The 12,821-nt window shown below is 40.5% G+C and overlaps 1 protein-coding gene across 2 annotated transcripts; it reads left to right on the forward strand.

The window, feature by feature from the left end:
- Positions 1-7,828: 7,828 nt before the first annotated feature.
- On the forward strand, positions 7,829-12,292 carry SIKE1 (suppressor of IKBKE 1). 2 transcript variants are annotated; one of them, XM_080568781.1, is made up of 4 exons: positions 7,829-8,278; positions 8,557-8,699; positions 10,380-10,493; positions 10,833-12,292. In XM_080568781.1, the coding sequence occupies exons 1-4, from the start codon at positions 7,966-7,968 to the stop codon at positions 10,842-10,844; spliced, it is 582 nt and encodes a 193-aa protein (XP_080424907.1). In that variant the 5' UTR covers positions 7,829-7,965; the 3' UTR covers positions 10,845-12,292. The 2 variants fall into 2 exon arrangements, with proteins under 2 accessions (XP_080424907.1, XP_080424906.1); XM_080568780.1 differs by having other exon boundaries at positions 7,834-8,278; positions 10,853-12,292.
- The last annotated feature ends 529 nt before the right edge of the window (positions 12,293-12,821 follow it).

Raw genomic sequence — 12,821 nt, forward strand, 5'->3', positions numbered from 1 at the left:
AAACAACAACAATAACAAACAAACCCACCTTTAATAGTAAAAATGAAGAGCTTATAGTTGTTAAAACAGATATTTTTCATAGCATTTCTTTCACAAATACCATTGGCTTTTTCATCCATCTTTTCAGCCTTCCTAGTGAAAGCTGAAAAACAAGCAAGGCTTTATCATGTTATCTTTAGCTTTTAAGTACTACTGACTTTTAAAGTTTTTTGGTTGTTTGTTTGTTTTTATTTTGTGATAGAAGATAGTTTACTGGTAAGCTATTGAAATATACTAATGGGATGTGGGTATTTAAAACCTATTGACTTCAAGAGACTTAAGTCTGGAAAACAGGTTTTTAGAAGATATCTAATCCTGATTCTGCTCAGTGCTATAAAATCTAGTGGATTGGGAGTAAAATAAGTTGCTAAAATATGTATACAAGAACCTAAAACTTATTTGGAGTAGAAATTAATGTTTACTTAACGTTTACGTAATACTTAACGTGCCACGTTAAGTATTAGCCCATGGCCACTTACTTCAACCCACATGCCATCTTAGTAACTGTGGGAATAAAACTATTTTGCACAGTCATACAGTGATTCAGACCAAAGAACTAGTCCATCTTAAGTACAGATATTTTAAATTATTTTAACAGATCAGTTCTATTTAAAGCTTATCATGACAATAAAAATGGAAGACCTGAGAGCCCACTTGACCACATAAAGAAATGCTGCAAAGAAGAGAAAAATAAATGTTTTTTCCATGCTTTTAAAGAATACAACAAGAAATAAAAAGCTTATTTAGGAGTAAGGAAGATCTAATTTAGGTACTAGAGATAACATTTATGGCAGCAAAAATAACACCAGTATAAGTTGCCTGTACAATCTTCATCACTGGAGACTTTAAAAAATCAAGTTGGGCTACATCACAAATTAAGAATTGTTCTCTCAGAGTTATTCTGATCTGTAAAGAGGAGAAAGGATTTTTGATATGTCTTCTAAGTCTCTGATCAGTAATGTGCCTAATGCCTTTTAAATAGGATACTTCAAATGTGCTTTACTAGAGATAAGTAAAAAAAAAGTTACTCATAGATACAGACTGAAAATATTATCTGAACAAGCTCCTGTTCTAAGTGGAAATCCAGAAGTGCCACTGAGGTGGAGAATAAGGTGTACGCATGATCAGTCTGGCCTGAGCACCTTACATTGCACTGCTTTTGGAGTCTCATTTCCTTCACTAGTGTAAACTGTGAACTTACGCATGGCCTAATCTACATAGAATGTCTGCCTTAATGCAGTTAGGTCTAAGATTTTTTTGAGTGCTGAAACTGCAGATCCAAAGAAATCTTGCTTACATCGTGCCTGTTGAAAGATTTCATTTTCAGGATATGCAGAATTCTGCATTCATCGGAACTAGCGATTCTCAATCTCTGTAACTTGCTTGGTGTTTGAATAGTTAAAGGAAATTGTATCTACTCCAGCTGGGTCTTCTCTACATAACTGACCCATTCAGCTTGATCTGGTATTGGATTGTTTACGTAACTTCAGTAATTAACCACTATCAACCTCATTAATGAAACATAAACCGCCTCTTCTGCTCATTTATTAAGCATTTGTCAAACAAAACTTAAACAAAGGGCAAAATCTCAACAAAGTAACAGTCCTTCAAAAGCTACTGGGACTCTGACTACAAGTCATTATGGTCACTTTGTTGCTGTTTTTCAGTAAAAATTAAACAGAAGTGATGGCATTGTCTATTGCTTTTGGCTTACTTCTCACAAAAACATCTGAAGTCTGTCACATGAGGGCAATGATGCTTGGACAACTATTTTGGCCATTTCAGTGCAAAATACTGATGTTCCAGTTCATTACTGTAAATCATTAACTGATGAAAGCAAGAGTCAAATACTAAACAACTGAGATACTTTGAAAAACTAATTGCTAATTACAGTATTTGTTGTTATATGTGAGTTAAAGGTTATGTTGAAATGTAGATTATTTTCATTATAGGATTAAGTCTCTCCTGCTTGTAAACTGTTCTGAATGATATTAAGGAGAATATTAACAAAAAGCTTATGTACTAAAATGTTCAAACTCAAGCTTTACTTATTTTTGACAAATAAAATCACTTAGAGGTAAAAAATACACTGGCAGACTAATACCAATAATGTTGTGTTCTAAGAGCTACTTGCATTTAGAATTTATTGAAGAATTAATGAAAAACCTGCAAGCTTTCTGTTTGCCCTCTGTTCTGGATTGTTTATTGATATTCAAAATGTGCAGTGGTTCTGGCACTGTTACAATTTCCTGCATGGCATGAATGAACCTCAGTCCTGGCTGAAAAACAGTGCAAAGCCTCATGATTGACCTTTTTTTTTTTGGATGTCAGTGTTATCTTGCCCTTCTGGCTCTCAACAGAGGGAAAGATTTAATTTGAATAGGATGTGTATCTGTTGTATGTGGTAGTTCTGATTGTGGGATCACACATTTCAAGATAATTTCAGGTCCAGAAGCTACAGTAGTAAGAATTTGTCCCTTTTTGTATTCAGCACATTCACCAATATTTTGTATGCAAAACATTAGGTCAGGCAAAGGAAGCTTGTGTGGGAACAGCATTAACCTGTACATAGCCATCAGTGAGGAGAAGGGCTGCAAAGAACAGAAGAGGCATAGAATTGTCTGTCAAATTTGACTTGTTTTGATTTATGTTATTATTAGCCTAAAGTGTAATTAACCTAGATGTTTGAGACTTGCTTTTTTGACATGCCTTTTAAAAATTATTTTATTTTTATTGTTTTTATTGTCAGTATATGCATCTTTTGCCTGCAATGGAGATATCGCCTTTGTCAGTTCACTTGTGATCTTTATAGGTCAGTGCCTATCTTTTCCTGCATACACATATGGCCTCCGTTGGCTGGGGCCCCGGCCAGACTGAATTGCTTAAGATCCAAGTCATACTTCCAATGATGAAGCAAAACATTTAAAAAAAAATCTATTTGTATGACAACTTCACAAGTTTTAAACATACTAATTTTTGTAGCCTCAAGGAACAAGGTTTGTTTGTCATTTCCTTTGAGCACTGGTTTGCAAAGCTTTTATCTTTTGTACATACACATTTTTAAAGCAGTATAGTAATTCGCAAAAATTAAGGAGTAGTAGTCTTCATAAAGCAAAACTATATGTTTCAGCAGAGAAATGAGAGTGAGACTAGCCAAGGAAATTTAATCAAGCAGTACCTTTCAACCTGAATTTATACAGATTTCAAACATGTTATTATTCAGCTATTCTCCCAAAAGGGTGACAGGGAGATCTATTACATAGTGAACAGCTCCTGTTTAGGATAGAGAGCATGTGTTCATCATGTTAGTTTAGTGTTCAATAATATAAAGACTCTTCTGTTTTACATCATATGTATCAGAAATATTATCATGGTAAAATCAGTAGAGAAAAAAATGCCTAGAAGATGAAAGTCCTCATTAAGTTCTGAAATACTTTAACGGGATGAAATAATGGGAGACCACATCAGACCAGGAAGAAAAACAATTCTGATTTTCTTAGGGTGATTTTTTCTTAATCTTGGAAGTTGTTGCAAAAATCTTGAGGATAATTAAATACTTGACTTACATTGAATTTTAATGAGAGAGCCAAACTGGTTTAAACTACTTTGAAAATCTCAAGACAGGCTGCAAAATGTTTCTCTTTGTTCTGTGCATTCACATAAGCTTGGTATGCAGTGAAGTCCCCCTACCTCAAAGTACAATAGGCACTAATAAACCCGTACATGCAACACTAACAGAATACATGGATATCCTTGTCTCTGCCTTTCAATTCCCTGTTCCAAATTCATATGCTTTCCCTTGGCAGAAGGACCAATATTTATCAATAAAATGCTCCAGTGAAACAGTATTCAGCAATGCACGATGTGAAATAAAATAAAAATAACAATCAAAACTCAATTACAATCTCCTGCAATGATCTCAGAATTTATAGCTCAAAGAGAACACTTGCAAATGTAACTTTACACATTGAGATTCTTAAGTCATTGCACATCTTTGCAGGTCAGCAAAGAGAAGCCAAGTCCTGGACCTGATTTGCACAAAGGACAGTATCTTGACACTCGGTGTATTAAGCGTTACAAAGGAATTATTGTGGAATCCATTAGTCAGCATTTTATCAGCAGAGGAGTCTTGCCTCTGAGAGACTAAAATAGTTGGTTATATCAGTTTATCGATGATAGTATTTTCCCTTTCTTCCAAGCTGCATTCCATCTGATGGACATTTGTTTTAATAGTAAAAAGAATATTAGACTCATAAATGTAAATGCTATGGTGCAATGGGTGACTCTTCAGATTTATCAAAGCAGGAAAATTAAGATGAACTATGAGACCGAGCTTCGTGGTAATATCTCGCCACAGAATGTCTGTTTTACACAACAGTAATCCACCTTGAAGTATAAGCTAGGAAGTACAAAAAGAGGATTCACTTCGCCTCCTGGTCTATGAGTCTCTGTGCTACAGATTTTGTTGAGAGCAATACTGGTGAAGCTGTGACAGTAGATGATGATTAATATGTTAACACCATCGCTTACTTTTAAAAGCAAACAATAAAACTGTTGGAGTGTGTGAGACAAGTCTGCTTTGCTTTTTAAGCAAGCTGTAACTGCTGAATTATGTGACAGTTAGACACCAAATTTGTCAAAGAAGGACTTGTAATGGAAATGAGGAATATCACTTTTAGCTTTGGAAAAGCCAGTCTCTGCTGCATTACTATGTGACTCGTGCTTTCAGAGACTTGGCCAACATTTGTTGAACCATGCTGATCACACTCATGACTAATATGATTTTACCCCAAACTCAAGAATTCTCCTAAAAAATTGTCTTTTATTTATATATTTCCAGCATTTAGATGCCCCTGAATCTCTGTCACAGATGTTGCCTTTTCCTACTGGTCACTTCCTCTGTGCATTTTTATCTGTCATTTACTCCATTGCCAGTTTCTGGGTAAGTTAAGGGCATTACCTAGTGCAAATTGTTTTAACATCCTCAGGACCAATGCCTGAACTCATCCCAGATTTAGACATTATGTTGTGCTGAGGATTCTGTGCTATTATCAGTCCCTTTAATCACTCTTTCCGTGCTTCTGGTCTGTCTAGAGTCTTTCCCTTTTTGATTCTCCTACTGTGAGCAGGAGTCTCCTAATGAACTATACTCAGAAACGTTATCTATTTTATCCCTGAAATACTGCTTATGATTTTTCCAAGATGGCCTAGAAATGTTTTTGGTTATGTAGCAGCTTTGCTGTTTTGGAGAGCTTTAGTATCTCCTATCTAGCATATACTTTTCCTGCTAGAACAAATCCATGTTCTGTTTGACAAAATACAGCCATGTGGTTAAGAGTTATTAAAAGCATTAAAGCATTAACCTCTAGTAACCTCATTTTTCACTTTGTACACATACATAAGTGTTTAATCGAATTAAAGTTAAACACTAAAATGTTTGAGAGGCCAAATTTATACATTCTCTTCAGTTTATACAGAACTGATGTGATAAGCCAAAGAAATTAAAAGACACCACTACTCTGAAAATGCTCATCCGTTGATTTGTTTAAGCGCTGTTGCTACATACTAGAAGTTCTGGTGACAAGCATTCCCAGCATTTAAATCAAGGAGCTTTGTCCTACTGAGATCTGATCTGTGTCCTGGCGCCACACTAGCTCGTTCTACTGTCCTTTGGAAGCTGAACAAATGATCGTGTTAAAAGATTTGCTGAAGAGGGAGTGAGCCACATCCTTGAGTGAGAACACATGACTAAGTGCTCTGTGGTGGTAGTGTAGTAGACTCCATCTTCTTCCCATTCTTCAATTTTATTTCAAGCAGTCAGAATCCCATGGAGGGACTGCACCAATCCTGAAGTGTAAGTCTGATGCAGCAGTGCTGACGCTTTCGTCTCCCGTGCTTGTCTCCACTCGGCACGAAAGGCCAGGATGTTATCTCTGAAGCCTAGGAAAACTGAGTTTTTAAATCATAAAACGCTGCCCAAAGGCAAGTAGAAATGCAAGTAACAGAAGAGGCCAAAAGCAGATATTGACACATACAATATAGGTGCAGCTTCTGCTGCGGTGCAACAATCATTCATGCAGCATAGGACAGGTTGTTTCTTTAGCCGATTTCCTACTAGATCTACTAGATGTGAATTGGAATTTCTAGTGCTACATTTCTGAACAGTGTGTTGAGGGCCTGCCTCCTGTAAAACAGAATTAGAACCTTAGAGATTGCATATTTGGTGTCACGTTGAATACGGTGAAAGGCAGGGAAGATACTCAACTGGTACATATATATCATTCCATGTAAGTGTAACAGCTATTCCTGTGTGGCTGCTCATAGGCACTGAGAAAATTGACGTACCGGCAGAAGCTTTAAAGGCAGCCATGAAGCTGGAAGAATAGGCAGAGCAAAGCAACAGCAGGTGCTGAACTGCATGGGTGGGGTCATTTGAGGATGTAAGCGCAGGGACAGACAGAGGAACGAGGAATGAGCATTGGCTGCAGCTTAGGGATGTCACGTCCATCTTAGGCCAGATCAAGCTTTTGCCCACTGGTTCCATAACCAGAATTATACAGAAAATAGTTTAAGTTTTCCAAATGTTCACAAATCACCCATTGTGAAAAAGAAACTCTGAAAACAACTAGTCTAAACTTTTTACTAGTCTTTAATAGGAAGAAAAATAGGAAGGTCTAGAAGGGAAAACACGCAATAAAGCATGGTCTAGACCTTTACTTCCGCAGTAATTAGTATAAAGAAGCATTACATTGCCCAAATTTACAAAATGCATCTCTTGTACATTACTAATTAATCAGAGTCTGATGAAATAGTCCCAACACATCTGCTTACTCTATTCGATTCTGGATTGTATGAGTGCTATGAAATTGTTGTTTATATAAAATTATCTTATTCAGCACTTCTTCACTCCGCTTGATTATCTCTGGGATCATACGGAACCTTTTATTTGATAAAGCATCGTAAATGTTTCTCTTGGGTCTGTCTCAAAGAGGATGTAAACTTGAAAGATGACTCAAGGTAGCAGGAGTCCTGCTAAAACATTATTGTTGAAAACACTGACAATAAAGTTGGTAATATTAAACAAGTTAATTAAAAAAAAAAAAAAGGCACAAGGTTACGTTTTGCATCAAGGACATCACAGATCTTTAACAGTAGTTTTAGTTAGCAAATAAGTAACAAAGAACCAAGTCAGCATTACAAAGCTTGTTATTTTAACTTGAGTAGAGGATGTTTACTGTTAAAAGGGACAAACAAGAATATTAGATAAGAAGACAGCTCAGCAGCCCTCAGCTCAGAATTTATCACACACCGCTTAAGGGAGTATTTAAAAAGATAACCGGGACCGCCCTCGGGTCAGGGACGGCCGCCCTCCCGCAAACACAGCGCTCTGCACAGAGCGGCTTTCATTTCACGCGAAGCCCCCCGCCAGAGGTCTTCCACCCGGGCTTCCTTGCCGTCTGAAAGCGACGTCGTGAGCCTCGGGTCACGGCGTTCGGAAGCAAGAACCCTTGAGACCAGCTTGCCCGCAGCGTCCCGGCACGGAGAACACCCGCAGCACCGGGCCCTGCAAACCGAGGCGCGCTGCGAGGCCGAAGCCGCCAGCCTGAGGCGCGCCGGCCCCGAAGGCCGTTACCGTTGTGTCTGCGCCCCGCTCCCCCCCCCCCCCCCCCCGGCAGAACCGCCAGGGGGCGGCGCGCTGCGCTCCCGGCCTGCCCGTGCGCGGCCGCCAGGGGGCGGCAGCGGCTGAGGCGGCGCTCCCGGGCGGGGCCGCGCCTGCTCCTCGGCGGCGCGGGGCGGGCGGCCCGGAAGCGGCGGCGGGGCCCGCGGGCGGTGCGCGGCGGCCGGGCTCGCACGTGCCCGCTCCCGGCGGCGGGCATGGGGCCGCCGCCGCGGGGGTGAGGAGCGCGGCTCGCCTCGGCGCGCGCCATGAGCTGCACCATCGAGAAGATCCTCACGGACGCCAAGACGCTGCTGGAGCGGCTGAAGGAGCACGACACCGCGGCCGAGTCGCTCATCGACCAGTCCGCCGTGCTGCACCAGCGCGTGGCCGCCATGAGGGAGGCGGGCGCGGCGCCGGCCGAGAAGGTGAGCGCGGCCGGCGGGGCGGCAGGACCCACAGCGGCGGCTCGGCCGGGCCGGGGCGCTCCGGCGGATCGGGCGGACGCGTCCCGGCTGCGGCCACACGCGCTCCTGTCCCAGGAGAACACGCAGATCCGCGACCTGCGCCGGGAGAACCGGGGTGAGCCTGGCCGGGGGGCTGGGGTGGGGGGGGGGGTGGGGAAGCTGCGGGGCGGCGGGCGGGGGGCCCGGGGGGCGGGCGGGCGGGCGGGGGGCCCGGGAGCGCGGCGGTTCGGCCTCGGCTGGCCGGGGGGGGAGGCCCCGCGGCCGGCCCCCCAGGGCCGCGAGGAGGCAGCGGGAGTCCGGCGAGCGGCCGGCACTGGGGACCCCTGGGCGTCGGCCGTCCTCGTTGTGGGGAGCTGCTGTCAGCCCGCGGCAACGCCGTGCTGTGTTTTGCAGCGCTGTGGATCTCGCTGGAGGAGCACCAAGACGCGTTAGAGCTCATCATGAGCAAATACAGAAAGCAGATGTTACAATTAATGCAAGGGAGAAAAGGCGAAGATGCGGAACCGGTCTTGAAAGTTCATCAGGCTAATTCTGTGGTAAGGTGGGAACGGGGACAGAAGAGGGCACGAGAAACTTGTTCACTTTTTCTTGCGTGCTTTCATAAAACTTTCTGCTCCTTGCATGGAACGTGTCTGCTCCAAAACACGTTTTCTGAAACTCTTTGTCTCTTTTGGTATTTTTTTCTCTATTCTTTTTACAGCATAAAAGTTGTGACAGATGTCACAAAGGACACTGAAAGGCGTAAGCCTTTTGTGGCCCAGTTGAAGGCTCGTTGTCTGTACACTAGACGGTACATACCATGGATTAAACCTTAATGTCTTTGTTGCCACTTTAGAGAAGCACACGCATCAGAGTTGTTATTGTTCAATAGTTGTAACAAAGGAAGAAGAACCTCCAAAATCTCTGTTAGCTGCCATATGTTTAGGTCTTAAGAAATCATCACTTCCACTTGCTTTTTACTCAGTGCAACAGACTAAAAGTGTACCTTTGTCCATGTCTTGACTTCAGCGGTGCAAGGTGGCTACTGATAACTGTTGGTTACTGTAAACTGTTGGTTTACATTTAGGTGCCAAATAATAGTACAATACATTAGCTATCTGATTAAGGCTTATTAATTTAGGGAGTTGTTAAAATGCATGTTTACGTGATTAGAGAATAAGCAAGCTGGTTCAACCTAAGATTTCTTTTTTTTTTTTTTTAATTGCAGTTGGATTCTGTCAAATTCTTTGTAGTGATATCTGGCAATTCATTTCTTCTCTGTTTTGTGTTGCTTAAGTCTTCTGAAGTTAAGTAGTGTAGTAGGTCTTGTTTCCATTGCTTGCTTAGGTACACAATTACTCTGTCCATCAAGACTTAATATTTGAGCAAAGCTTCTGTCAGTGTTCTCAGGCACTGTTTTTGCATCATGGTAGTGCCACAGTAATACCAAGATGAAAAGACTGGAGTAACCTCTTACACTATGATGGAATATCCCAAGATTGTTTCAACATCTAAGCAAAATCTTCACTTCTTGTGAATTACTGATATTTTTGTGTTTACATATTTGAGTTCCTCCTTAAATATGATATGTTGAAATGGAATGTTCTTCGGACGGGAACTAATACTGTATTACATATTGGAATTTTTCTGTGTTCATTAATGTGTGTTTCTGACCTTCAACAAAATGCATCTTCCAAAGGATTAGAACTATTTCTAGACGGATTCTGTTAAAAAAACATTCCAGTAGACTCTGGTCTTTTGCTTGGCTTCCTTTTTTTTTTTTCTCTTCCTTCTTAGATGAGACTGTTTACTTCATTTTTTAATTTAGTCTTGAAGTCTTACTTGCTTTTATATTAGATGTTCTTAAAAATTCAGACAGGCTTTCCTAACCCAACAATGTGAAACTTGCCGCACACTAATTCTGTTCACCTGAATCTATTGTCTCTGTCCTTCTCACACTTCAAATGACTTCCATGTTGGCATGTAAGGGTGCCTTCTGTCTTGCTGACTGATGTTATTCTATTCACTGCTTTCATTGATGACTGATAGTAGTGGACAATGCGGTACATGTCTTGAAATGTTGTATAGGTTAGAAAGGATTGCAGGTTCCTGGAAGGAAAGGATTAAAATCGAAAATAGTCCAAAACTAAGAAGATGAAAGTAGTTTACTTGCAAGGAATAAATTGCTACTGCTTTTGCCTGAACATATTGAATGTATTATTTTTCGTGTCTTTCAGGAGATTGAAAGTCAGATAGATAGAATATGTGAGATGGGAGAAGTGATGAGAAAAGCTATACAAGTCGATGATGATCAGTTCTTTAAAGTTCGGGAGAAGCTGGCTCAGCTGGAGGTAAGAACCAATATAATTGCTAAGAGATAGATCAAAGTTTTGGAGTCTCTAGATCTGCTCTGGGGTTTCTTTGTGTGTGTCAAGGATTTATAACAATCAAATTGGGACAAGGGTGGGTGGGGTTGGGAAGTAAGGAATGGGGTCCGTTTATTTTCAAGTTATTGATATTTCAAGCATCTTAGAGAGAAGTTAAAGATATGCTTCAAATGATGTGGTTTCCCTCTTGCTAGCACCGTGTTAATGCATGTGTTACAACATCAGTTTTATTCAGTGGTGGAGGAGTGGGGCTACTTAAAGATTATAGACCTTTAATTGTGAATTAGCTCATTTCTATTTCAGCAAAAATATTGATTTTGCAGCTTGAAAACAAAGAGCTGCGCGAACTATTGTCAATCAGCAAAGAATCTTTTGAGGTGGGGAGAGAAGATCTGCCTGACAGTGAAGCTTAGGTTACAAAATAATGTTACCTCCAAATCTTGACTTCAGAGACTATTATGAAATCACCCAACAAGGAAGGATGGTTTGTAATTTGTTCTTTCAGGTGATTCCTTTTGTGTTTGTTTTATCTTTCAAAATGTGTGGCCTGTTTTCTCTGCATTTGTCTCAAATTGCATACTCTTGATGGCAGAAGCTTGCATTGCTGCTCTGTCTTATTAATTGCAGCATACAAATGCATAACAATGAAGTATTCATGGTGTGTACTCCCTTGTGATAGTTCTTCTTCTCATGAATGTTATTTTTGATGAGCTTTAGTTAATAATTCCGACGGTGCAGATGGAACATAAATCTACTTTGTCAGTAGCTAGAGAACAATACTGATTACGGTGGTTTTATTTGATAGAAGAAATAAGAGATTCTTTGAAAACTATATTGTAAATAGTAGGTACGCATTTTGCTTTGCCTGCACAAAGCAGGCACACAGCTTTTGCTTTGCTTTGAAGACCTAACACTCAGTATTTGGCTGGATTAACATTCTTGAACAACTGCTTAGAGGCAGATTGAGAGAATAACAGATAGTCAATAGAGCACTTTAATTAGTAACTCACATAAAGAGTATACTTTGCCTTGATTTAGAGGGGAAGACTGGAGTTAATGACCCTTCCTCACACCTCTGCATTTTTGAAGGATGTTGCATATGTGACTTTTTTTTTGTGGGTAGACCTGTTCTGTCTTTACCTGTGCTCCAAGGTATGTGAATACTGGCTAGCTCTGATCCGAAGGCAGTGCAGTCGAGCCAGTCTAGTACGCACAGCAGAGAACACATCATTTTCACATCAAAGCTGTTTGGCCTTACACCACTTTGGACTTCAGGAAGAGTGAGCTGTAGCCTGCCTCAAATAGAATAAACCAAAATCAACCACATAGACAGATTTTTAATGTTATATCACAGGTAAGTCTAGTGACAGATGTATTACGTATTTATTGCAAAAATGCTATATTGGGTGAAATTGCAGTGTTGCGGGACTTTTTCAATATTGTGATATTTTTAAAGGCGTTTTAATATAAACAGTTTTGTTCTATTGGTGATCAAAAGAATCCTTCAAGAACAGAAAACATCTTATTTCCAATATTAAAGTTTTATGCCACTTTTTTTTCCCCAAATGAGAATTTTGATAGATGCAGAAGGTGATTTAGTGTTTTTTTTTTTTTTTTTTTAATAAGAGACATTTCCTTGCAGTCCTTTGGAATATCCAGAAAAATTGTTGAGAAGATACAAGGGATTCTTGTACAGGAGTGTTCTTGTATACAGTTTTGTTATTAGAAATTATTTAAGAGGGAATAAAAGTAACTGTGGGCAGCGTTTTCTGAAGTGTATTCTGTTCCGTGAGTCCTGGCAATATTTCTGTCTGTTCTGCCTGTACCCAAATCTTTTGCATCCCCATTCTCACTTTACCTTGATGCTTGAAAGAAATAATACAAAGACCAAAAATGTTGCATTAGATCTCTTTTAAATTAACGTAATCTGAAGTGTGTGACAATGCTTTTTTACCTTAATTACACTCGTGTAGTTTAAAGTTCTTTTAATAGGCTCGTTGTCATGCAGCCTGAAGAATTGGAAACTAAATAGCAGTTGCTTTGACTTAACAGGTTCATCATTAATTAGCAGGTAGCTGTGTTAATAGGAAGTTTAAATTTGTTTGGTTGCTGCTGTCCTACTTTGGTTGTGTGAGCACGGAGCCTGTAGAGGTGTGACTGTGTGCAATTGTTACGGGCTGCTGGGGATTTTTGTAAGAACTGGCTCGGCTCCAGCTGAAAGCAGTAGCTTCACACTAGAGAACTGCCTTTCCCTGAGATCTCCACGCAGCCTGCCTCCTTGTGTTTGTTCAG

Source organism: Anser brachyrhynchus (genome assembly GCF_964034855.1).
Source record: "Anser brachyrhynchus genome assembly, chromosome: 27".
Taxonomy (NCBI): Eukaryota; Metazoa; Chordata; class Aves; order Anseriformes; family Anatidae; genus Anser; species Anser brachyrhynchus.